A 27,402-nucleotide genomic window follows, 5' to 3' on the forward strand; every position below is an offset into this window, starting at 1 on the left:
ATGTACTTTTTTACTTGATAGCATTTGCATAATGCTATAATGTTATTTCCTCATCAAAAACATACCATGATTCTTGAAGGTGAAATCCTTGAATCTCCCTTGGCCACCATTCGGCTTTGCAAAACGCTTGCGGGAACCAAGCACCGTCTTCAATGCCGAAGCTCCTCCTCAGAGTGTTTCCAATACAAGTTCCTGCCCCATCCTCCACAACGCCCCCACTCTGCTCCTTCAGACTAGCTGCAGCAAGTAGCACCTGGTGGAACTGCGCATCTACTGAGCTCAACATACAAACTATTTCTCAGTCCAGTGCTCAAACGAATGTTTATAAATGCTCAATAGAGGATGTGATAAGCTGCTGAAGGTGGAGTGTTTAAAAGGGCAGGAACTTCATTTCAGTGTGCTAAAAAGCAAGGTTAAATTTCATCTAAGTCATGTTTGATATATAACCACTGAAGGTGACATAATTTTGTGATTGTGCTAAGAAATGAAACTGTGGCTGGAAAACAAATAATACTGTCCCTTTACATTTAAACATGTTGCTGTTTTTACTATTTAGTACTGCCATTTCTGCTGAATATCTGAACCCATAACCAATATCAGCAGGGGTTGATTGTTTTAGGCCGTTGGCTGTTTGAACACCACAAGAAATAGGGATAGGAAAATTGTGTTGAACAATTGAAACCAGATGTTTTCATCCACTACATAAAAAGACACAAATCACTCATCTCTGTCTCACTGATCATTTGTGGGGCGAGCACAACGTTGTGTGACTAAGACAGTTTGCAAATCTGACTCTGTTGTGTCGGTTTTGTCAGGAGGAATCAGTCCAAATTTGACTGAAGTCATACGGTTTGCAGGCAATGGCACCAAGTGCCTACAAAACGTATTTAAACTTCAAACTTTGAAGGAACAAATTAGGGAGGTATTCATCTTTTTATACAGTGTATGTTAATATCTGATTTCTATAAGGAGTCTTGCATCTTGTTTTTTGGTGTCCATTCTCAAATTAATGGCAAATGTCCTCCGAGCAATGCGGCTTTTCTCATCGTGGTTGTGTGTATGAATGAAGCCATTAGGATTTAAAAAGTGTCCCCTGTCTGAATGACTGGACGCCACAAGCTGAACAGATTGATGAGGCCATTAATGTTACATATCCCGTGTCTAAAAAGGCCTTTCGACATAAAATCGGAGTAACTATTGAACATCCATTAGTCAGAGGCTAAGAAACAAATTAAGATAAAGGCTAATGGTCCTCTGTGTCTGAAGGGAGTGTAAATAGCCAACTGATTCCTGACATTTGATAATTTGATATTTATTTTTAGGTTACTCCTTTTTCTGTAAGTGGCTCAAAGAAAGAAAAAAAAAAACAAACTCTAAGCTCTGGTTTTCTCAGGAAAATTCAAACTATGCTATAAAGTCACTAGAGACAAATGCAAAGACCTCGAAAGAGCTTGGAGGAAATAAATTGGAGCATCCATAACTGCTTTACCGCTTGGTATTTAAAATCTGCAGGACAATATTGTGGGGTAGTAAAAAAGGAAAATAAAACAACAAAAATGCACAAGGGGAATGCGGCAGATCAAAATAGAGAAAGCCGCGTTCAGTCATGACGAGCTTTTATCGCACGGCGTCATCGCTTCCGTAAGAGCCTTAGCAATCAACCTGTAAAAGCCCCTCCTGCCGCGGATCCGCTGGCCGCGGTCAGAACGGGACTCAGAACGGACAGGGGAACCAGCAGAGCTGCCTTTAACAAGAGCTGACACGGCTGCCAATAAATTCTGCAACAGCGCCATTTTGAAAATTAACACTGTTAACAAGTGTTGGCATCGATTGGACGGGCCAATACAACTGCTGTGCTGACTCTCAGTATTACCTCAGTTTCTTCTGCCAAAACGGCGAGGGAGGTAAACATGCACCAACAAAACGGAAAAGCGAAATGGAATCCACGAGTCTGCTGACTCACGCAGATTTTTTTAAAGCAACAAAAATATTGGCTTGTGTGCTGAAATGATGAGATTTGAATTTCCAAGCCGGTTCTCTTTCTCTTTTCTGTTGTGTAAAATGTAGGATGTGAGTAATACGTTTATAACTTGTTACGTAATCTTGGCTCGACCGGCTGTTTCATAATGACCATTTAAAATGAGCCTGATTTGTATTGGGCTTTAGATCCGCGAGAGGCCAATGATATTCAAGTGGAGTGGCCCCTTTGCTCCCACTTAAGGACAGAGACGTTGAAGTTCTGCATATGTATCCTTTTTGTATATGCTAGGATCAATGTGTTGCAGTCGTAATTGCTCCTTTTCTTTCTGTTTTAAAAGTGGAAAAAGGACGCCATTGAACTAAGAGTAAACATGGTTTTTTAGATGAAACCTACATGATTAGGTGAAAAGCATTTTGATAAAAGTAACAATGCACTTTCAAATAATGTCTCTTTAATCATTATTCTTTTAATAACAAATGTACATTGATAGTAAAATCATGAATTTATAATGGCAAAAATTAACAATATAGATATATACAGTAGATTGTGAACCATATTTGAGTTGGAAGCTAAAAGTTGACTCTGTCAACCAAACTATAGTGGATACTGTTGTGGAAAAGCTAAAGAGAACAGAGTCGACAATAACTGTCTTCATTTTCCATGTGATTGCTTTCTTTGCATACTTTTTATCCATAAAATGAGTAGATGCTGCATTCTGCTTGTTTAACCTTAAATAGTTGCATGATCTGCCAGTACGGTGGTCCTACATGCAGTATGAACTTGTGCAACTTAGACTTACGCATGCAACTTTTCTCTGTCCAACTGCATTTTTCTTCCTTGCTTCCTCCCCCTGATGTTGACTGAAATTATAGGCATGTGACAAATGGCAGGTGGTGCTATAGGATAGGAATTGGTCTGGTTATAAGGTTGAAGTCGTACCTCGGTATGCTCTACTGTCAGCTTGACCACAAAGAACATGTGATGTAAATTTAGTCATTTGACCCCTAGGGTCCTTGCAATCAGCCTCACTGGCTACGTACACTGCCTACAACAATAATACTTCCATTTAAATAGTGTTGCCAATTGCACAAGTGTAAAAGAAAATGGTGCGTCAGACCAAGAGCAGAAGAAGAACCAGCTCTAGGGAACTGCAAGAGCAAAGACTTTAAATCAAATGTATATCCTGATAAGAAATCATTTTATTCTTTCTTATCAGTTCTGTTCTTCTTCCAGCACAATCCTGCTCATCATCGCCCCCTATGAGACTTTATCTAGTATGCTGTACCTCGAGTGAAATGCTGGTTCAACAGACCCAAGGATGGAACGAATAAACCCACTTTTTGGCAAGGCACAAGTTGTTCAAATTCCTGGCCCCAGCGCGGTAGGCAAGGGCCTCAGATCCTTCTTGTGATCCTCTTTTGGTGAATTAATGAAACATCACCTGGACTTGAAATGATCACAGAATCTCATTGATGATGAAATCTGGCCCTGCTCATCTTCAAGCATTGCTTCCATGGATTTTGGGGGTCGATACATTTGCCTGAAACCCATGCAGTGTTGTCACACAAGCCTCTGACTTTTTACTGCAGCCATTCGGCGTACAAGTAAACGCTTTTGAAGAGGGGAAGTGTTCAAAAAATACATCAGAGACAATAAAAATGGCCATCATGCGACGCGACCATGTACAGCTTGCTTTTTAGGTTAGATTTTCTATTTAAATATAGATTTACGGTAACTAAAACTGCATGTGTGGTGACCATATCAATCGACCGAATGTCTTCAGTAGAATCTTAATGAGATTATCATATTGCTTGAAAATTAAGATTTTTTTTTTCTCCCCCTTTGCCTATGATTCTCCTCAGCTAAGAATTTTGAGTTTGAAAAGGATCTTTTGAGGGGGCCGGGGCACTTGCATTATAACTATTTTTAAAAATATATGAAAGAGAGAAAAAAGGGAAAGCCTTGGGCGAAAACCTATGTTGGTCCACTCTACTCCTAATAAACAGAGAGCGAAGGGAAAATATACTGAGCCAGGAACACATAAAAAAATGTGCCTGTCCATTCCATTTTCCTCAATTAAAAAATCTTCACCTCTCTGGTTTCCTTGCCTGAGGTGGTCCTGAACTTATGGATTCTGCTCTAATATGTGCTGCTTCTGCAAAAAAAAAAAAAAAAAACCAGCACCACGACATTATTTTTCCTCTCAGCTAATATTGCAACGGCAATCGCATTCAAATTGGTAATTTGTTTACAGCGAAAAACAGGCAGATTAAAGGGAATTTATTTCCCCGCTAACGACGATTTGACATTTTAACTGAATGTGCGTTTCCTCTCCCAAACAGTCCCGATCTTGGTCATGAAATAAATCTTTAAAAAAAAGTGTTATAAATAGTCGTAATTTCATGGTGTTCTTCATTACTGCCTTTAGGAGGCGTCGAGCGAACGGGAGCCCGCCACAAGATATATGAACGCCACTGACCTGAATTAGAGTGAAATATTGCCCGGCTCTCTGGCGTGACTTGGCATGAGATAAGTGCTACAGGGAAGCTGCTTTAGCACAATCTTGAGGACAATGTGTCCTCTGTTCTGAAGGGCACTGAAGAAGAAAAATTGATCACATCTCTTTTCTCTTACTGCCATCTATTTCTTCATCTCGTCTCTTCTTTTTTATGTCATAAGTTCTCATTTATAGTCTCCTCGCTTCATCCGGCCCTCCATTTGTTTTACTGCCCCCTCCCCAGAAAACGAGCCTCCCTGCGATCGGGCCTCTGCATTGGTTGAGGCACATCCGCACGTCTGCGTCCGTCCCATAAACGGGGTGTGTATGTTCCATGTGGGTATCAGATCATTTTTGACATTTTTCCTGCAAGAAGAGTCAGGCCGGGACATCGCTCAGAATTTATCTGTGGCTTCGCTCTGTTCTTACTTTATGAAGGCGGTCAGTACAGAAAGAGAGGCGGAGAGAGAGAGAGAGACATGACTTCCCCTGACTAATGGCAACTTGTTGTGTTTGATAGATGCTTACGAGATACGAGATCCATGTGCGCGTGTGTATGTATCGGGTCTGAGCAAAAGTGTGTTTTTCACATCATTTTGTGGTTAGTGTGAGCAGGAGAACAAGTGAGTGCTTATAACAGCATTAACAGCTATGAGTCTGTAAAGTAAAATGAGGTTACACAAGATTGCAGGTGCTATCTCTCTCTCTGTGCGTGTGTGTTGGTGTATCGTGCAGTGTAAGACTGCTGTGTCTGAAGGGGTGACGATCCACTCAGGAGCCATGGAATGACATTTTCAGGTTAGCTAACAACATTTTTTTTAATTTTTACTATTTGTCCAACTGACTTGTAGTGAAAGTACAAAAGAAAAGAGTTTTTACTCTAAAAACAAATCTGCCGTCTCTTAGTGCACTTATTTACAGCGCCATGTAAAATATTATTCATACCCACTTTTATACATTTTGTTGCATTACAATAAAAATGCACAATACACTTACTGGGATTTTATACTTTGAACTAAGAACTCTTTCCATCAACTCTGTCCTGCTAGTGTTATTCCTGTGGAAAGCAGCCTCACCACATGACGCTGCCACCACCGTGTTTCATGGTTCGGATGATGATGTCTGTTATCAGTCATCTTCTACATTACGGCATTTTGCATTTGGGTAAAAATTATTATTTTTGCTCTCATCTAACCAGAGAGCACGCTTGCTTTGTCTGCCGCATGGGTTGTTGCAGACCTGATATTGTATTACTTCTGACTTTCATTCAACAATGGCTTTCTTCTCACCACCATTACCTCGACGACAGAACTGTGCAGTGCTTGACTTATAGTCGTCATGTCAACAGCGCTTGCCTCCAGAATTTCAGCAATACAGCACAGGTCTTGCTAGGCTTTCAGTTGTGCGATATTGTTCTGCCCATTGTCAGGTGATACCTGGAACAATGCTTTTCGAGGCGTTTAAAGCACAGGGTGTTGTTTGTCTAAGTGCACTTGGATCTTCCCGACATCTTCATCCCCGATCTGTCTGCCTTTTTTTTTTCTCTTTGCCTTCATGATGCCGTTTGTTCGCTAATGTTCTATGACTTTACCACACAGTGACCCAGTATAAAAATGAATGGATGGACTGATAAGTTAACAAAGCTCCTACAAATCATCCTGCTGTCATTTGAATACTTACATGCACATCAAAAACATGCTAACGTTAATGGGTGTTTTCCCAAGACATTGTTAATGTCATTAGCTTTCTTTATAAGACAAAAGTAAATGATGGAAACGGAGAGTGGATGAGTGGCAAGTGTTTCATATTTCACCAAAATATGATATGATTTGTACTGTTTTTACAGACCACAAAGAATTTTGTACAAATTGTCTTTGAGAAGACACCGTAAGCATCTTTGTTTCTCTCTGTTCGTACCTTAAAACAGCCCTCAGCGAGAGACATTTCATGCTTTTTGAAGTTATTGAAGTTCAGGGCACCCTGGTGCAGCGATTAGCACACCAAGATGTCTGTCTACCACCTGCCTGTTGACGCTGTTTCAGTGTAGAATTGGCGTGCTCTTCTGCTAGTTTCAAACAGTCCCGAATAACATCTAGGGTGCACAAGATGTAGAGGCAAAATTCTCCACAAATATACACATATAAGACACTGTTTCCTCCCCCAAAATTAAGCTAAACCTGAAAGCCAGAAAGCCCTGTTTGGGTCTCCTACTTTTCTTATATGTCACGCTCTCCACAAAGCAACGCATATCCAACGAACAAACCCTTTCAATCACAGTGGAGTACTTAAGCCGTCAGTGCTCCACTCGTTCTTTTGCTGCATGCCTGCACACTCTAATAACCCTCCGGTCCCCGCTGAGTTGAGCTCAGTGTTTCCTTGTGGGGAGTGATGAGGTCAGAGCCTTGACACCAACCTTAATGCTCTACATATTCCCCATTTTTATAATAATCTACCCCATGTGAGTGGAATAAGTGCAATTTGAGGCCCATTGTGGTAGTCGTAGGACTATACAGTCACTGCAAGACGAAGGCAGACCCTCTTTCAACAGAATGTCTGCATGTATCAGGGAATAATGAAAGAAACTGCTGCTAAAATATCCGAAATATTGGCAATTTTGCTGTGCAGCACACATGAATGTGTTATACAATGTCAAGGAAGCGATCGTCATAAATTAACTTTTAGGATCATTTGTTACCGCCATTTAATCATACGTGGGTTATTAGGAAATTTCCAAGCAAATTGATGCTCTATCCTCCACAATGACAAGGGTTACTCACAAGTGAAAAACTTCTAAAAAATGATGGTCAAACTTTCAAGAAGGAGACATAGCAGCAAATGAACCCCAATATTAAATATGCACTGATGCGAGAAATTCCAAATACCACACAGTTACATGTCCGAGTGTACGTACCTCACTCAGGTTGTGAATGCTTAATTAGAAATTAAAATAAAAAAGGCAAGTGTTACTCAGTAGAAGGCGTCTCATCTCTAATTTGTGTTTCCAAAGTTGTATCCAAACAAATCACACGGCTGACGTGACCAAAAAAAGCGATGCATAAACCAACTATAATGCACAGTGGTGGAGGAGTGACGCTTTGGCGATAACTCATCAGAGTAGAAAGTATTCAACAAGCAAACGTGGGGCCATCATCTGTCCTGCAGCTAAGACTTGCTCTAGATCTGTTCAAACAGGGCAGTGATCTGTTTTGGCAGCAAATCCAAAACATAATGGCAGAAAAAAAGGGGGAAACATTTATGATGCTGCAATGTGTGAGTCGAGCCCAGACCTGTGTGGCAGAAATGCTGCGACAAGACCTCAGGAGAGCTGTGTGTAAACGAACGTTCACAAACCTCAATAAAGGGATTTTGTAAAGAGTGGCTCAAAATTCCTCCACAACAATGACAGACTTTACATCAGTCAGAAAAACGACTCAGAGTTATTGCTGCTACTGCAGTTTTGTAGTGAATGAATTCAATTATTTCACTTTTTTTTACTTGAGGTGATTTTTTAAATATTGGACTGGTGAGACGTGTAGGACACCAGATTAGAAAAAAAATGTTTCTTCTATGCTCCTCCTTTCATAAAACGGATCATATCAAATCTTAGAAACATGCAACCCATGTTTTCTGAATATGTTTTTGTCACTTCAGGCTTTCGCAAGTTCGAAGGCCTCAACATAAAATCTAATATTCAGCCTGTATGGTTGTTCTAAATCTAGTAGCATAAAACTGAGTCGGATCAACAGAAAGGGTTTGCGTTTTTTCATTTGTAACACATATTTAGGATGTCACAGTAAATGTTTAAGCACTCGTGAGAGCCACTAGGCTACTGCTGTCTGTCTTTGTGAAGACAGCTTTTCCTCCCAAGACAGGTGGTAATGAAAATCATTCCAGATGGGATCTAAATCGTTCCTGCTTCCTTGGCAACTCGGTAATGCACATTTTGGGATTCCCGATGTTTCGGTTTTCAGTCCATAACTACCTTGCTTCTAAAATAGCGTTGTATGTGATGGCTTTTACCTTTGGAGCATTTCCATTCTCCTTACTCTTCTCGGAGACCTTTTGTCCTTCTTTTATTTGCTGATTTATCTTTTTTTTTTTTTTTGCTATGTTGCTTCACAATTTGCAATCTTTTTCTTTTCCCTCTGGGAACCTGTCTTAATCCCTTTGTTCGTCAGAGTCGGTTTTGGTTATCTATAGGTTTAGCCGCTTGTTTGTTTTGGGTTGGTTTTTTTTAGCATTTTGTTGCGCATTGCTAGGTGGTCACCTCATTTTCCCATCTCCTCTTCAGGCATTTGGATAACCTGTCACCTTGCCACTCAGTGAGGCGTGTCCCGCAGTCATCTGTCAGCATCTGGGTAATCTAACATCAGCACACGTCTGCCAACCTTCTCCCACTGACGTTCCCAGTGGTCTGCCTCTTCCTTCTGCTTGTCTTTCACCTCTGACCTACGCTTATGGATGCTTCAGTACGCTGTGATCAATGTGTGTTGCCTTGGGGGTCTTCAGCAGTCAATGGCACGCAGCCGGGCAGGATTTCTAGAGTACTGCCAAACACCATTCTGAACAAACATCACGGCTATGCTCCTCACGGATTGTACGCGCAAAGAGAATCAGAAAGTATCTTTAATTATAAAAAAGTCTGAACACGATCTACAGCAAGTTCACACTGTAATTGTAAAAAAACCCAAAAAAACAAAAAAAAACTGTGCGTGTGTTTGAGTGCGTGTGAGCATTTGAGCATGGCTTCACTTATTTCAGTAAGTGCAGATTGCTATGCAGTTATAGATAGGACCAACTAATCACTAACTAATGAGCCACAGCACATTAGAGATAAAGCTATCAAGCTCCTCGACAACAAAAAAAAAAACCTCCATAAGAAACTGCCTGTCATCCTGGTTCATTATTTGATATCTGTTATTACCACCAACTGTTTCGCCTCAGAGACAGAACATACTGCAATTCTTCTAGAGTTTCTTTTAGAGTTATTTTACAGTTCCTTTGTAAATATGGAAGACATGAAAATAGTAGATGCTTTGAAAATAAACACTTCATATTTAAACATTGATTTGCCCTGAGACATTCTCAAGTAAGAGTGAAAACTATTGAGTTTTATTTGTGATAAAACCTCCAAATGACCACAAAACACATATTGATTGGTAAACTGTGATCATAAAGGTGGGGCGTTTAAATTATGCTCAAGCGGCACTTAAGTTGCCAAATTGTACCAGTAAAATGTCTCCCACATCACTACACCATAATTACCAGCCTAATCCATTGAAATAAAGCAAGTTGGCTCCATGCTCTCGCGTTGTTTAAGTTAATTTTACCCTACCGTCTCAATTTTGCCGCTAAAGGTCAGGACTCACTGGACTAAGCAAGGTCTTTCCAATGTGTCTTTGTCAATAATCGGTAAGTCTGTGTGAATTGTAGCTTAGGTTTCCTGCTTTTAGCTGACTTTCAATGACCTTAAACTGAAAATCTCAGGAGGTCAGCTGTGTTTGAAATGTTCAGACCAATCTCTCTGGCTCTAAAAAAAGAAGAAGGAAAAAAAACCTCAAGTCACATTCAAAACCTCCCTTCTTTTTTTTTAAAATCTGGTGGTCAGATTGAACTTAAACAAGTGGTTTTCCACACATCTACATGCCCAAATGCTTAACTTAATAAAGAGGAAGGTGTGTGTACATGTGGATGAGATCCGAAATGTGGGTTTTCCCCTAACAAACAAATACATTGACAGTTGCGATCCGGTTAAGCTCAAACTTATCAACATCTCTCGCAGATTTTCACTTAAAGGAGTGTTTGATTTAATCTCTTCTCATTGGAGGAAACGTAAATGTCTTGGAGTGATCAAACCAAGAGTCCTTGGATCTGCTAACAAATCTTTGGAGGGAATGAACTATTAGGATGGCGGCCAGGCTGCTTTCCAACCTTGAATACTTGGAGCTCATAAGCAAGGATAAATTGTCAGCAATTATTAAAAGCTCTTTTCTTTTTGGCTCTAATGCTATGAAATATCTTTTTTTTCCATTAATATGTGAATAATTTTTGGCATGTCTTTTTCAAAACCAATACTCCTTTGACAATTGTTTTATTATCTTTGCAAGATGTCAGGATTTCATTTCTTTATCAGCAACAAATAAAGATCATTTTAAGAAAACAACACTGGTTGGGTTTTAAAGTACACTGTATTACAAAGTAGTGTGCTCTGTTGGATAAGAACAGATTCATACCACTAACCTTTTGTTCCTGCTGTCTTTTTCTAGCCCCAGCTTTTATCTCTGGCCCTTCTCTCAATCCCTCCTTTCCATTTCGCCTCCCACTCAGTCTTTCTATTTTCTCTTTCTTGATCCCACCCTTTGCTCCAACATCCTGGCTTTTTCTGCCTTGATCTATGTCTATACTATGTGTTAGCTTAACTTTAACTCTGATAAATCTTTCTTCTATGCTTCAGATGTTTGATTTTTTTTTAAAGTTTTCTTTTTAACGTTTAGTGCTATTCCCACTTAACCCAAGCTTCCCATAATTCCAAACGCCAGATTCCTGCTTCATCTATTGATCCTGCCTTTAAAGTCCTTTCAGCCTTCATGAGCCTCTCATTATTATGATTTTTCGTTTTATTTTAACAACCATAAAGCTGCGGGTAACCTTTATTTAAAAAAAATGTTTTACACATTTATTAAAATTGTCACTATGTCGTGACAGTACAGTATGGGAAAGATCATCTGTGAAAAAGCTCAAGCTCTTCTGCCTTCTCCCTGTGTTTCTATAGAAGTACACAGCTTGGTCAGAAACAACCAATCAGAGCCAGGGGGTCTCAGTGCTGTCAATCAGCCTTGTCTACATGCTGCTCACATCCCCCCCCCCCCTTGCTCTCTGCAAGGCTACAACATAACTAGCATGGCCACCAATGATGGCAGATAAACAGTTTTCCACAGATTATCTGTCATGACATGGTGACAGCTTTAATAATAAGTATTTAAAAAAAACACACATTTTTATAAAAGCTATCTACTGCAGCTTTTATACTACAACTTGATTTCTAGCTGATGCACAAAAAGTCCTTATTTACCTTGCCTCTCTATCTCCATCACTGGTGTATTTCATTCACTTTTTTTTTTGTTTGTTTGTTTCTCCGGCTCTACAGCGAAACACAAAATTAGTTTGGGATTACTGGAGACAATTGCTTTACACGAGGCAAAAACAAACACCAAGCATAAGCCAAATATTGGAACACTAACTCAAATGCTAAACAGACTCACACACTCCTTTAGGTATCACATACTCCACTGTTTTCTGCTCTGCTCAATTAATCAGGCTCAGTCAAGACTGGGCCTGACTGTCATCACAACGCAAATAAGGACTAAAAATAAAAATAAAATAAAAATAAAGCTTTGAGCTGTTTGCATAAAGTGGCCTCGCTCGTCTGAAACTGCCAGCTTGCCCGTAGCACACAGGCTTGGTGCAACTTTTGTGCCACTCTCTTTCCTTTATTCCACTGTGGCTGGGGCACAAATCCCTCCTTCATCCCTAAGAAAACACTAAAGGCAGTGAGGCCCTGTAAAGCCTCATTAGGCTTAATAACCTTTAGTGAACACATAGCAGACACTCAGCACGGGGATACATCTGTGGGAAACGCATGTGTGGGTTTGCGTGCGCGCATGTATGTGTGTGCTGTGGGAGTGGGGCTAGCTCCAAGCCACAATGTGTATTATTCAGCAGGGTCCCTGGATTAAAATGTAATTTCATTCAAAGTTACAAATTGGGTTTTTTACTGTACTAATCTTCATTTTGCTAAGCAGAACGAGGTATGCCATTAAAAGGAAGCTGTGATTTAATGAAAGAAAGCAGGATGGAAAGATAGCAGAGGAGAGCGAGCCAGAGGAATGCCAAAGGTTATTTTAAATGGTAAAAACCTAATGAATAATGCATGCATGTATAGCTATATAAGTGTGTTGTTGCATTTTAGTTTTAGGGACAATGACATCAAGAGATTTGCTGCTTTGGTATTCAGCGACTGCTTTTACCGGGATTGATTTTAAAGTTTAGGGAGTCAAATGATCTCAATTACAGAGTCAAATCAAAACATTTTAGGCAAAACACACTTTTATACATAAAGGTAAAGATAGCAGAACGCGGAACCTTGCCAAAGTGTTTGCGTCCCTTCAGGTTTGTCAAACATAACTACAAACTGCAGTGCATTTTGGGGGATTTTATGCTACACGCCACAAAGTACAACATTATTACGATATGGAAGGGAAAGGGTTATTTTTTTCAGAACTTTTAAAAGTACAAAATGCAAAATATGAGTTGTGCGTTTGTATCCAGCCCTTTTGAGTTAATACACTGTAGAACTACTTTTCACTGCAGCTGCAAGTCATTATGCAAGTCACACCGTGGTCTCTACTAGATTTGCACAACTGAACATTTTGCTCATTTTCCTGAGCAAAATTGCTCAATCTTAGCAAGACTGGAGGGAAAATCGGTGGATTTCTCAATCGGATTTCAGTTTGGAGTGAATGGAGTATACTGTACAGGGAAACTACTTTCATTTATAAACCACTGCATAGTTGTTCTGGCTGTATGTTTAGAGCCCTGGTGTTTAAACTTTTTGCAAAATGGACCAAAATAATTAAATTGACAACATCTGAAGGCCACTGAAGGTCTGACTTAAATACAAATCAAAAACACCAAAATGAATAAATTTAACAAAAAAATATTTACATGCTGGACAACCCAGTAAACGGACAGTTTTTTGTGAAATAAAAATAGTTGTTGATAGGTTTATTTTAATTCCTATCTAGCAAAGATTCAGACCAAGGCAATTGTCTTTTCTGCAGAAAGAGAGAGATTTGAAAGCAGACGCGACGAATCGCTGTAAAACACTGTCTGGGATCAACTCTGCCAGATCTTTCTCTGCATTTGGCTTTATTAGAAAATACAAGGAATGAGGTTGGGCCTTCTCACATAGTCACACAAAGAATTTGACCAATGACCTTTTTCTACAGGGTACTCTGAAACCTTCTGTGGACATGCCCTTAAAAGGGCATGGCTGACCACAACTAATCAGTTACAGATGGAGCTGATAACACAGGAATGTGCAAAGTCTCTAGCCTCCAGGCAAACATCCTACAAATGGTTAATAGTATTTCACAGAAGAAAAGAAGTCAAGTAACATCAGACAAAATAATATGAAAACATAACCTTTCAAATAAGCTCACAAGTAAATGAACTTAGATAATTATTCTAACAGTTGTAACAGTCTGTTTTGATTATTTTTGTTCCTTCTTGTGTTTCATTTGTTCCTGTTTTCCAGATCTCTAGTGTCACTTTTCCCTCAGTTTCTTCACACCTGATTTCCATCACTTACTCACCTGTGTTGCATCCAGTCATCAGGTTTGTAGCATATATACTCCGCAGTTTCAGTCAAACAATCTCAGATTATTATTGCTATTCTCACGCTGGTTTCTTTGTTCTTTTTATTCCATTAAATATTCTTTTTTAACTTCTGATCCTCAACAACTCACAAACCTTTGTGCAAAAAGGGATATGTGAGTCATAGATCCAAAACATAAAAATACTCCTGCACAACTGACCTTTTAAAAAAAAAAAGATATAATTCATAAAAAAATGTTTGGGTAGGGTTGACTGTTTTCCATTTTCTTGATCTAGAAAGTGTTTTAATTCTACTTACAGTATATCTTGTTCAACAACTTATATCTGGTTTGGTTTTGGATGTAGTTCATGTAGAGAGTCGGCTACATGGCTGGTGACATGTTTTTAATGAAGAATTGCCACCTTGCCACTGTTCTATTAAGGCCAGATTGTAGGTGACATGAATTTGAGGTTTCTTGAGAACACGTTCTCCCACTTGATTTGTGGATCTTTGCAGCTCCTCCAAAGTTACAGTGGACCTCTTGGATGCTTCTCTGAGTCAGTCAGTTTAGGTAAAGTTACTGAGTTTACAGCAGTAACATACTCTTGATTTTATTTGATAACGGTGTCTGAAAGCACATCGAGTCCCATCATCATACGTCAAGGTCGTATTATCTCATAGACAATTCAATTTACACAAATGATGTATTAACAGGCTTACATTTGTGTGTTAGTTAATGCCGAGTTCACTCCTGTGTCCTGGGATGACAAGAAAGGCTCACCTGAGCCAGAAACAAATCTGTCTATGAATGATGATGAAGATCATACATTGCATGTATGGACGCAGCTGCGACCAGTTGCAAAGCTGTAGGTGTGCTGCCTGCTATAAACAGACGGTGTGACTATAGCTTTTTTTTGGAGAAACACTCGTTTGCTCCAGATCTTGTGCGTCAGTCTGTAAAATGGGTTTGTGTGTAATAAAATCCTCTTTTTATTCATCTAAGCCTGTCTATCGCAGTCTTCACTTCTAGCTCTCACGGAGGCATATTATAGACAAACCGACCATACTGCAGAGGACTGAACAGTGCTCAGTGAGATGTTTAAAGGCTGGAGATATTCTAAAAAAGAAAAAAAAAAAAAACCTGCTTAAAACGTCTCCAACTTTCTCCCTGGTTTATCTGGTAAGTTCCTTGGTGTCGCTTCACTGACGTTCTCCAACAAAAACCTTTGAAGGAACTAACTCAGGGCGCTTTCACACAATAGTCGAGCAGACTCTATTCAATTGGGAAGCAAAATTGCAACATTTGCTACATTTTCAGCTGCCATGGACCACTTTCACACCGCACTGTGTCAAACGATCCAAGCTAATAGAGAAACCTGTTCACCTCCTCGCCTCTGGTGGCGCTGCACCAAGAACTACTGAAGGAAACAACACGAATATCTCTGAAGAAGACCAGCGCAGGGTACACCCTGAACAGGTCGCCAGTCCATCGCGGAGGGAGTGCATAGAAATACATCATTTATATTAATTTTAAAAAAAGTAAAACCATAGTCTTCTCCCACTTAGTGCAAAGTTGCACTGATTTGTCTTTGTTTATCATGTAAAATTCCAACGAAACACAATGAAGTTTGTGGTGTGTAAAGTGAGACGATGTGGAAATGCGTTGCGGATATGGATAGTTCTGCGAGGCCCTACAGGGACACCAATTTCCGAAGCAAAAATAAAACCCTCCTCTGTTTTTTTAGTGGATATATTCAAATGTGAAACTTCATATGGATGAAAAAGGGGCAACTGAACTACAAAGAGAGGAAAAAAAAACATCGTTATTCATAATTGGTGGGGGAAAAAGCAGCATTGTCTGAATCTGCAGAAGGACAACAAACCTCCAAGAAAAAAAAAAGTGTTTCTGGAGGTCTGTGATTAAATTTTACAGTCTTTTCTCATGCAAACACTTTAATGCAGCTGTGTTTTTATCAGCGTTAAATACAGCCAGTCATTTCTTAGTCCTTGTTATTCAAATTAGACCCTGAAATAGAGACCTATAAATTTTACTTTATGGAAAAAAATATTTCAGGGTTGGATTTCAGCAGCATGACAAGCAGCTTGGGAGCAGAAGTGAGTCGCGGGTACACAGCTTCCACTGCAAAGACTAACAAATAATGAACTTGCGCCACGCCGACGCTCTCACCTAATCACATTTGGGATTCGGCAGAAACCATTTCCTTCACTTCGAGCCGCTAATACATTTCCGAAATAGAAATCATGATCCACAAAATCACTTCTGCGATTTTTATCAGCAAATCTGGGATTGTCTTGCCGAGGCCGGGCTTTGAAAAAGGCGAGCCGCGTTAATGCATGAATGTTCATTTTCAATTACGTTTGTCGCCTGTCAGTTTATTAAGAACTGTTTAGCAATTTTCAACACGCACTGAAAAATGAATGTAAAATCAACCTAAAAACAAAAGTAAGACCCTTTTAGAGTTATTTCTTGCTTTTACTCACTGTTTCAGATCACGTATCAAAGATTACAACCGGCAGATCATTGGCACATATGCCCATAATGGATCTTATGGGAATTTGAATCTCATTTTCATTTTTTTTCCTCACACTTCTCTCTTCGTTCTCTCTTTCCTCCCTTTCCATGCCTGCTAAAGATGGACAAAGGAGATTTACCGTCAGGGGTCACACTGTGGTTCTAATTAGCCTAAGTAGGGAGGGAGCAATGAGCATTTCCTCGCCGAGATGCATCACGTATAGTCCCACAGCAATTTCTGATGAAGCAGAGAGAGAGAGACTGGACGATACAGATGGACAGCCGAGCTCCGTCTCCATCTCTTTTTCTGTTCCTCTGTCCCCTTTCCTTCTGTTCGGTCAGAGCGGCAGAGATAAACCAAACTTCATGTGGTGATATAGGAGAAAGATGCAAATACAATCAATTCTTCCGCAGTTATTTGGCATGTTTTGTTAAGATGTTGATGCTTCTTCTTCAGGGCCGATTCCAGTTTCTGTAAAGCTTTCACCTCGGCAAGTCGGAATTTCTCTGTCCTCCGTCCGGCAGGGGGGTATAATTACCAGCAAACAAGAACAAGACATTTCTGGCTCAGTTTTCACAAACGCCTTCAAGCTTCTTTTTTTCATTATTAGTGTTAAGATGGCCGCTGGGTGGAAGAGATTTTGCAAGTCTCTTTAATGATATCAAGCACTTTTCCACATTTGGTTTATTTTGGGATTTGAGTTTTGCCTGCGGGTGAAACAACAGTCTCAAGTAATACCAGAATAATTCTGAGCAATTTCATTCATGAAAGGGTTATGGCAAAAAAAAAAAAAACCCAAAAAAACCTCTTCCATTCCCCTACATCAGCAACAGGTTAGAGGAAGTCCTCTCTGTCTTTCAATGGAAATCTTTTTTTTTTTTTTATTTTTATCTCAAGAAAGTTTCATGCAAAACAGTTTGTGTTTAAGACTTTTATCTTGACAAAACAGGAGAGTCTCGGAAGAAGAAAGTTGTTTTCTGCAAGACTTGAACTTAAAGATAATTTTATCAGTTTAAAGCTCGCAACAAACACAGCGAAAAACCATCTGAGCTTTTTCACAGTGATGCCAAATGTGTCGCATTGTAACTACAAACCGCAATGTCATTTATTGTGCAAAACCCATAATCACCCAATGAAATTCTCGATGGCAATCCAGCTGGGAATCTTTAGCAAGCCATACGTTTCTGGACACAGCCATGAAGGCTGTGGAATTAACTGGACATACATTGTTCAATTTAGATTTTGATCATCGCAAAACCAATGCAATCGTCAAAACAATACCAGATATTTAAGATACTCCACTTTGTGAGTATGTTCTCCTGCTTGTTTCAACCTTCTTCAAAGCCCGAACTTGCATGCGTTGTGCGGTTGTGCTTTCAAAGTCAGAACAAGTACATAAGACAGGCGAAGGAGGAGTGATGAAACATCCCCCTGGCTAGAACAAATTTGTGTGTGGTTGGTATAAAACATAACTCGGCATCATTTTTGGACTTGGAAAAAAGTCGGGCATGAACCCAAAACTGAAGAGGAATAAATTTGGTCAAAGGGTGAAACAACCAGCACATGCAGTGACAGCAGCAGGACCAGTAAACAAGCAAAAAAAGATAGTTAATTTGCGAGGGAACTCTTTGGATTTAAGGACAAGGAGCTACAGCTGCGTCGTGTCTTCACAACTTGGCAACAATAATATGCATATTGCAAAAAGCAGCTTGGACTGTAGCACGTGGCATCCATTTGAGGTTGTTCTTCTTTATTCAGCACGAGTATGTTTTCAGGGTAAAGAGGTGATCAGGCTTTCAGGTCAATAAGAAAATACGGCTAAGATTTTTCTCTACCAAAGCAGCAGACCTTGGCCAGACATCCACCAACGTCAAGGCGATAGATATCACCCGTTTACCAGAGACGGTTCAGAACGAGTTTGGGTAACACATCAAATCGGTTCGACTACCTTGAATTTAAAAGCAGAGTGAGCTACAATGGATTACATTTCAATGGCTGCATTAAAATGTGAGCAGGGGTGCTGTGGTGGCGCAGATACTCACATATTGAGGCCTTAGTTCTCATGGCGGTGGTCGCAGGTTCGATTCCCGGCCTGGTGACATTTGCCACATGTCTTCCCCCTTTCTCATTACCCTCTTTCCTGTCACACTACCGTCAAATAAAGGCCACTAGAGCCAATAAAACCGTTAAATATACATGTGAGCAAATTTGTTAATATTCCTAAGTAATTTTAATATTATTTCCTATTTATGCCTTTTTTATTTTTAACATAATCTACACGTTCCTGCACGTTTTGTACTTTCAGTTCTGAGTTGTACTTTGATTTCTAGAGATTGTTCAAGCATATAGTGTTGATTTTCTGTTTATTCTATCATATAATGCTTCACATTTGAAAAATAAATACTTTGTCATATTTTAAACGATTTGGTATTTACATGCAGACCCTAAAAATCATAATTATGTCTTTTTTTTCTACTTTTAACTCGAATTAACTGATGTTGAGATTTTCTGCAAAGAGGAACTAAGACTTTCTCCTGTTATTACAGAGAAACTTGTTTCCCCCCCAAGTACTGACTGAAAGGGTCGAACACAAATGACAAGTGACATTTTTCAGTTTTGCTATTTGTGAAAAAGATTGAAAACCATGCAACTTCACGATTATGTAATACTTTGTCTGTACGAAAGTCCAAATAAAACGCTTTTACATTTGTTGAGGTGAAAAGAGTTTAGTTTTTTTTCTAATCAAACAGAAGAAAACCATGTGATGAAATGAACAAAAACTAATTTGTTTCAACAAACTCCTTAAAACGATAACAGTGAACAAACAATCGAATACTTCTATCTGGATGCATTCAGGGAGTACCGTGTCCAAATATCCAGTTTTTCTTCCTGCCCCCCCCTCCCTCTCATTTCTTCCCATTGTCACGTAAAACTCCCCAATTGTTAAAACCCAGGGGGATAGATTTTGTTTTCATAAACAAACACAAAAACACCTCCTCATTTGGATCAATTGGTGACAGATCCAGCACATTCTCTGGCAGAACCATTTGTTTTGCCTCTGTTTTCTCCAGCCCTCCTACCCCCTCTCTGGGGAGCACTCCTGTCTGCTGATGCTACAATGTAAATTGCATTTTTAATTAAAATCGTACCTCCTGCTTCACTGCGAAACCAGTGTGCTGTACCCTGTTTGTACAGGCTAACAATATGCCTCCCTATTGACCTAACCCACTTATCACTGCCCTTTGCGTGTTTGTGTGTCTGAGGACCTTCCCCACCTTCCTTGCTGTCTCTGTTTGTTCAGAACACATTGCTCCCTTTCTGTAGAGGTGCTCTGACCATCCTGCTGCAGTTCATATTGTTTAAGGTCCCAAAACAACGCCTCGTCGTAATTTCCCTAAATTATGTGGATGTTCTCAAGCAACACGGACATGTTTGGAAAGTGCGACTAGACCCACCGATTTTCAGAGGCTTTTTAAAGTTAAAGCTACAAACCAAACTTTGACGAGGAAAAAACTTAACTCCATTTGGATGTAGTTTGTCACCAATAGAACAATGTGTTTCAATTAGTTTTTTCAGATTTCTGTTGCCGTTTTGTTCCTGTAATGTAACTCTACCCTCTCAACAAATAAGTTTGCACATGACTCTGGTGACATCACAAAAGGCGTGGGACAACAGATCACAGCTCTTTTGATCGTTTATTGACCCGTTTTTAATCAAATTCCTTCTTTAGTAGCATTAATTTGTATTGTGTACAGCTTGCTAGTGTTCGCTGACTAGATTTTAGAAAAATTTGGCAAAAGAAACGCATATGTGGATGAGACAGAGCAGACTGGAATGACTAGATGTTGTTATGGCAAATCTCCAACAATTATTTGTTGCTGTTGTAGAAAAAAAATTAAAAAAAATACAGTGTGGTTAACACATTTAATTAAGATAATTTTTAAGTCCTGACTATATTTCTGAAGAGCTGTTGCATCATCTGCTACATCTGCCAAAAATAATTGCCATGGTTTATAATAAGCCCAATCCTACAAATTGGTCCTACCATGCATCCAGTCTATTCAGGTTAGGGAATTATCCAATTGTTTATCGCTTCTGGGAAAACAAATTGCTGTTATGAGCATAGGGATTTATCTAGATAACAATAAACTTTGGGGTGCTATAATTGCAATGGATTCAAACTCTCCTTGCCAATAATATATTTTGGCAGTTGGATTAAACTATTTTGCCTTTTATGCTCACGCATAAAACAGATTTTTTTCTGCTAACCAAGAAGCTAAAGATTTAGCTGTTTAGGACCCAGAGTAATAAAAAAAATATCATTATTTTTTGGAAAGAGCAATTTAGTTTTCTTAGAATAATTCTGTTGCTAAAGGTGTGGAATCTAAATATGCGCTACATGTCATTGTTTTTGAAGGGAATTTGAGGGGAACTACGTGCTAAGACAATTGTTTTGGGAATTATGTAAAATCGACTTATTCAGCTTTTTATGATGTATTATGATGATCTTTACTCATCAAAAACATATCAGAGGTGTTGCTTTGAGTCTTTCATGCATGTTTAAGAAATCCTTGAATGGCAGCCATTCATGTTGCATAAATGCTTGCTCACAAGCTGGGTGTCGGGAAGAACAGGAGCTTCTTAAAGAGACAGAGGCCTATTTTCAAGGTGTCAAAATGTAAAGACAAATTTCTTTTAGGCGATGTTTTATACATACAGCACTTTTGATTGTGCTATGAAATGGTATATAGTCTTTGGCTTAATAGCAGTAAAGTGAAACTATTATTGTTTTTTGTTTGTTTGTTTTTTTTTTTCCAATAGGGGTTTACATAGGAAAAATCTGCTGTCATTTTCCTCAGCGGAATGCTTTTTGTGAAATCCTGTTTTTTCGTGTTGCCGCAAACGCATACTACTGGATATTTTTAAAGTAGCACATTCATCAACATTTTTATTTTTTACACCAACCACCTGCTTTTGTAGCATCTTTCACAAACATTGTATTTAAGTCAACAAAAGTTAAACTGAAATCCTGCAATAATTTAATACACTCCAGACTTCAAATAAGAAAGGGATGGTTGAATTTAATGAAAAGCTAAAAGACTTTTCTCTTAAGCATGAAAGAAGACCAAAAACAGCGATCGATTTCAACACAATGCATGAAATAACGGCTAAAAGTATTGAAAGTTGAGCCATCAGGACACAGAGGAGTTTTTTTATTATTATTATTATTATTTCTACAGCCTGCCTGCTTGGCACAACTCTGTTCTCCCAGCCTCCCACAGCTCAAGAAAAAAAAAAAAAAAACAACCAAAAACCTCATATCTGCTCTCTCCTCCTTCTCTCGCTCGCTTATCTCTTTGCATTTTCAAGCCATTCGTCAAGTGGTTTGGCTTCTCACTGATGTTGGCTCTATTGAGATTAAGTAACCATAACATTGTTGACAAGAATGCATGACTCAGAGAAGGGTTTGAAAACTGTGGATTATGCCACCATTTTTTCTTCTTCTTCTTCTTCCCCATCCTTTTAACTTTTCATGACCATTTAGTGAAGGCGCCTCGTCTCTTAAACAGACCTCTGCGAAAGTTGGAAGTTCCTCTTCCACACACACACACAGATTGGCTTTGGGTGTTCGAGCTCGCCGCCGTGCAACAGCGCGCACACAAACAAATAGGTGTGGAGACGAGATGCAGCTGGCTGCTTGGTTGGATCGAGGCGGATACCACTGGAAACGCTGGCAGGCGACTCGCTCTTACTGCTCTAATGAATACTAACATAACCGTCGCCCTGGTCTTCAAGTCTTCTGCAGCTTTCCTTGTATCTACCTCCGTTCATATTTCAATCTTCTCTAAGCAGCTACTCTGCCTTAAAAAAAAAAAAGAAAAGAAAACATGCCTACAGCATGATGCAACCGCCACCATGTTTTACAATGGCTAAAAGCACGCATTGTGTTTTCCATGTGGCAAAGAAAAAGTTCAAATATGGTCTCATCTGATCAGAGCACCTCTTTTTTTTCACACTTGCTGAGTCAAAGTCAAAAAGGTCACTTCCTCTGGCTCTTCTTTCAGATTCTCAGACCTGTGTGTGAGGGTTTTATATATACATATATATATATATATATATATATATATATATATATATATATATATATATATATATATATACTTTCAAGCATTTTGTCTTTATTGCATAAAGTCAAATATGTATGCAACAGATGATGCTGGCTGCTTGCTTGGGAATGAGATGGAACTCGCTGGAAACGCTAACAGGCAAGCAGCTCTTATTGCTGTTAGAAGTACTGAAACAACACATTTATTGCTCAGCTACTTTTTTTTCTTTCTTTCTGTCTTTCCAAAAAGACAAGAAGAGCCACACATGCATATAAAAAAAGTGGAAATATTTGATCACACACAGTCCAGGAGCAACACCTGTCCAAAACGACTGTCTATCACCATCACAACTGGTTGAATTCCTTCTGAAAGGTGCTTAAAGAAAAAAAAGATTTTCAAACAAGCACAAATAACTGTTCTCACCGTCTCTGTGTTCGCACTTTCACAAAAATACAGAATAAGGCTTAAGGAGTTGGGGGTGGGGGGAATCATCTTGTATTTGCCTTGAGGGTTCTGTCTTCACAAATTCTGCTCCATCAGATATTAAACATGTTGTGGGCCTCCAGGTCCACCAAGCTGCTCAACCAAAATCAATCTGAACATCAGAGTTTTCTAAAACAAGGAATCTAACGACAGAGATTGGAGTCTGAAGACTGTTGCCTACTGTTGCAATTAACTCTGCAGTATTTTTGATTGTTTTTTTGGTTCCCTAACACAATTGTTTTAATCATTCTTTAGATTAGGCACAGGGATAATTACCCTCATTATCCCTGTTACAATTACTTTCCCTTAAACTGTTCATTTGCTCGACGCTATAGCCCTGAATATCTGGCTGGTTTTTGCAGCAGCTTAAACTCAAAATCCCTGCCACAAGCGACAGGATCAGGCAGATTCTTTGCTGAGTGTCATCCCAGTTATAAGGCACAAGTTTAATGGTGGTGGTGGTGAGAGGGGGCGGGGGTAAAAATGTTTAGGCATGGGTTGTTGCTTTTTTTTAGGCGCAAACAAAGCACAATTACCACGATGTTTACAATATGCTGCTGGGACTGATCTTACCTTAGTCACAAGGGGTTCCGTGTCCTCCAGGATGGACACGAAGGGAATCTCCAAGAAAGAGGAGAGGAACTCCACCTGGATCAGCTCCTCCCTGGAGCGTGGAAAGGCGAGCACGGCTGTCACGCCTCTGATCACCAGGTCCTGACAGGCGCTGTGGGACAACGACTCCGGGTCCCACCCCGCCGGCGACCGCACCACCATCTCCAGGGTCAGGTTGTAGGGCAGCAGAGGGGCCGGCTGGGCGGAAGCGGTGGTGGAGTCCGTCCCGCTGCTCTGGTGCCGGATGCTCGCCAGGGCGCGGTTGAGCGCGTTCTGTATCCGCGCCGGCTGGCGGGTCGGCAGGAGCGCACCGAGGCGCACGGTGTGTCCGATCCGTGCCAAGATGTGGCAGGGCGCCGGGTGAGGGAAGCAGGTCTCGGCAGAGGAGAAGGGAGTCAGCAGGAGGAGAAGCAGCAGCGGAAGCACTCTGACAGAGATGAAAAGGAGACGGGTTCTCCCCGGGGCGAGGCAGCGGCTCCAGAGTCCAGAAAGAGACACCATGCTGTAGATCCGACACGCAACTGAGGAGGACTGGGCTCCGCTCGGCGGGAGATGGCATAGTTCCCTCTTTCTCCCGGCTCCACCGCTCTTCTCGGACTTGATCTTTCTTTTTCTTTTTCTTCTTTTTCCTAAACGATTTTCTTGCACATTTCGCCCCTTACCCCTTCAAAGTTTTTCATAAGAACAGTGAAAGACGCGCCGGTGGTGGAGAGGAGAGATGAGCGCTCGCAGCTTAAAGCGGTCGCCCTGCTTCTGTCAGTCTCTGCTGGAGGAAGGCACACCAGCTGTGAAGTTTGTGTGCATGTAGGCGTGTGTGTGTCTGTGTGTGTGTGTGTGCGGGTGTGTGTGTGTGTGTCCATGCGCCTGCCCGCCAATAACCTAACCTCTCACGGAGCTTGCCTCTTGGTGAATTTTAATGAAAATTCGTTGAGTAACATCTTCCGCTTTTTCAGGTTTTCCACTCTAAATTTAATGCAAGCAGCCGAGCCGGATATATTTCCTGATAATAATTAGTCTGTGAATCATGCTGTATACTCCATCCATCCATCCATTTTCTGTTCACCCTTGTCCCTAATGGGGTCGGGAGGGTTGCTGGTGCCCATCTCCAGCTACGTTCCGGGCGAGAGGCGGGGTACACCCTGGACAGGTCGCCAGTCTGTCGCAGGGCAACACAGAGACATACAGGACAAACAACCATGCACACACACACGCACACCTAGGGAGAATGTAGAGAAACCAATTGACCTGACAGTCATGTTTTTGGACTGTGGGAGGAAGCCGGAGTACCCGGAGAGAACCCACGCATGCACAGGGAGAACATGCAAACTCCATGCAGAAAGACCCCGGCCGGGAATCGAACCCAGGACCTTCTTGCTGCAAGGCAACAGTGCTACCAACTGCGCCACTGTGCAGCCCATGCTGTATACTATTTAATATAAAGTCTGGAATGTTGAACATGTCTTTTTATACGGACACAATTCAGGACACACCCTGGACAGGTCGCCAGTCCATCACAGAGACACTCAGGCCGTGCAACATGTAAGCACACCCCCCTCACGCCTAAAAGATATTTAGATTAACCGAATCAGTCATGTTTTTGGACTGCGGGAGGAAGCCGGGGAAGTGAAACCGGAAAAAAACTGACGCATGCGCAGGGAGAATATTCAAACTCCATGCAGAAAGACCCCGGGCCTAGGGTTCGAACCCAGGACGTTCTTGCTGCAAGGCAACAGAGCTGCTAACTGTACCTCTATGTAACCATTGGAGTTTGTACTACTTTCTTATTATCAATGCAAAAACGTTTTCTTTTCTTTTTCAACTGGATCTTAGCCTTTGAGGACGAACTCATACCTGTCAAGTCTCCCATTTCTTCCGGGAAACTACCGTGTTTTACCTCCCTCTCCCGTCGTGCTAACGTATTAGTATTTTCTCGTAAATATTCCATATTGTTCCCCCCGCTCTCACGTTAGCTTCTCTCCCTCACCGCGTTTACGGTGGTTTAGTCAAATACCCTCTGTTACGCTACTACCCCGTCCCCCCCGCCTCGCTTTGACAGCAGCACCGGCCGGCAACATTTCCTGTATTCTCAAGTCCAAAACTTGATGGACAAACTCCTACTGCAACAATAACGCACCCTTTAATAATTACATCTTTATTTCAAAATAAGCTAAATATGATTAAGGTAAGGTCTTGAATTTTATAGTTTAGGACGTGGACTCTACTCCAAACATGGACATCACTCGACTTGACACTTACGTGTCTCGACTCCAGACTTGAAAGATTTGAAAGCAATTACTTGCAAAAACAATGACTTTCTCCCGCCTCTGATATCACAAGACATTCAGGATGAAGTGTTGGACTACGTAATGTTTTGCCCTTGGTAACAAACCCTGATATTAGATATTCTGACACAAAATGTTAGAAGTATGATCCAAGGTCTTTATTCCATCCAAAAATCATTTGAAAATATACCCTAAGCATGTGAATTATAATTTTAAACAAACCAGTTTTAAAAATGATTCAAAATGTCAAACTTGTAATCATTCAAGCAAAGCAAATTATGATTGTTGCTCTTAATAATTATAGGTACAAAATCATTTTTAAATGTTCAGAATCCATTAAAGATAGAAAAAAAAAATCACTGTATTTTCAGTAGAAAGTACAAGATGTGTCCCTCATAATAATCAAGAATCAAGACTGCAAATAGTAACTGGAAATGGCAGTCTGGGTGACTTGAGTAAAATTCATTTTATAATGCCGCAAATGCGAGTGTGGCATAACACTTGAGGTGTGAATCGCAGATTTAAGCTCTGAATTGGAAAGCAGCTTAAGTAGCCTTCAGCACATGTTTCTGTTTCAGTAACATTATTCCTTCAATATTCTGCAGTGAACTTTTGTTTTGGCAATATTCTTGTTGGACCAAAACTCTGTGACCGAGAGCAACTAATCTTTTTTGGCTGCTCTGCTGGTACTTAGTAGCGCCACTCATTTTTGGTTGTGTTTTAATTGCAGCTAACTGATACCCAAAACCTGAGCCAATAAACCACCAGTGGCATTTGATTATTCCTCAGTGGCAAGAGGAATAATCAAAGATCCCTCTTCCTACACAGATCTAAACTTGTAAAATGTTATAGGAGCCTGAGTGATGCCTTATTGGCAAAGGGGGAGTGCAGGTAGCAATAATTAAGACACCAGTCCTTAGATTAAGTTTCAGTTTCTTTCTGAATGTCAGTGTGAAACAATGCTACTGCAGTAAAATATAAGTTTGTACTTTCAATCTTTAAACTCAGTAAGTTGTCTAAAAGTCTTTCAACACAACCGAAATTTACTATTTTCCCCCTTTTTTACGGTGAAAAAACATGAATGGACTTTCTTCTTTGTTCTTCTATAAAGGAGCCCAACATGTTTTCCTTAGTAATGGGCCACTTTCAAGCACCTTTAGGGCTCCCACCGAGATGTTCCTGCCAATCTGGTGAACACAAAACTGATAGTTCGCTGAAATCTCAGTTTTGCCTGGAGATTTATTTCCACTTCCTTCCTGCCGTCCAGCTAGAACATTACCTCTTATGTAATCACGACTTTTCAGCACCATAGACAGCGCCAGAGCCATAAAAGAGATCTACTGCGCATGCTAATTTGGCTTAAAGCAAGGGACAGCACTAAGTTCTTCTTCCCTTCATTCAGCAGTCATTTTCTCCTCCACAATTCTGATTTATGGTATTTGAAATGTAGTTTTTTTTTTTCTTTTTCTACCTTAAATGTTCCTCACACACTTTCACTAAGTTTGATTTCCACTGCAGGGCCACTTTCAC

General features: G+C 40.3%; 1 protein-coding gene across 1 annotated transcript in view; it reads right to left on the reverse strand.

The window, feature by feature from the left end:
- Positions 1–24,620, reverse strand: part of grin3ba (glutamate receptor, ionotropic, N-methyl-D-aspartate 3Ba) — a 118,301-nt gene extending 93,681 nt beyond the window's left edge. Inside the window, exon 1 of the mRNA XM_028000127.1 lies at positions 23,552–24,620. Coding sequence (XP_027855928.1) covers positions 23,552–24,091 — 540 coding nt within the window. The 5' untranslated portion in view covers positions 24,092–24,620. The remainder of the gene's footprint in view (positions 1–23,551) is intronic.
- Between the last annotated feature and the right edge of the window lie 2,782 nt (positions 24,621–27,402).

This window comes from Xiphophorus couchianus, chromosome 19 (assembly GCF_001444195.1).
Source record: "Xiphophorus couchianus chromosome 19, X_couchianus-1.0, whole genome shotgun sequence".
NCBI classification, from domain to species: Eukaryota; Metazoa; Chordata; class Actinopteri; order Cyprinodontiformes; family Poeciliidae; genus Xiphophorus; species Xiphophorus couchianus.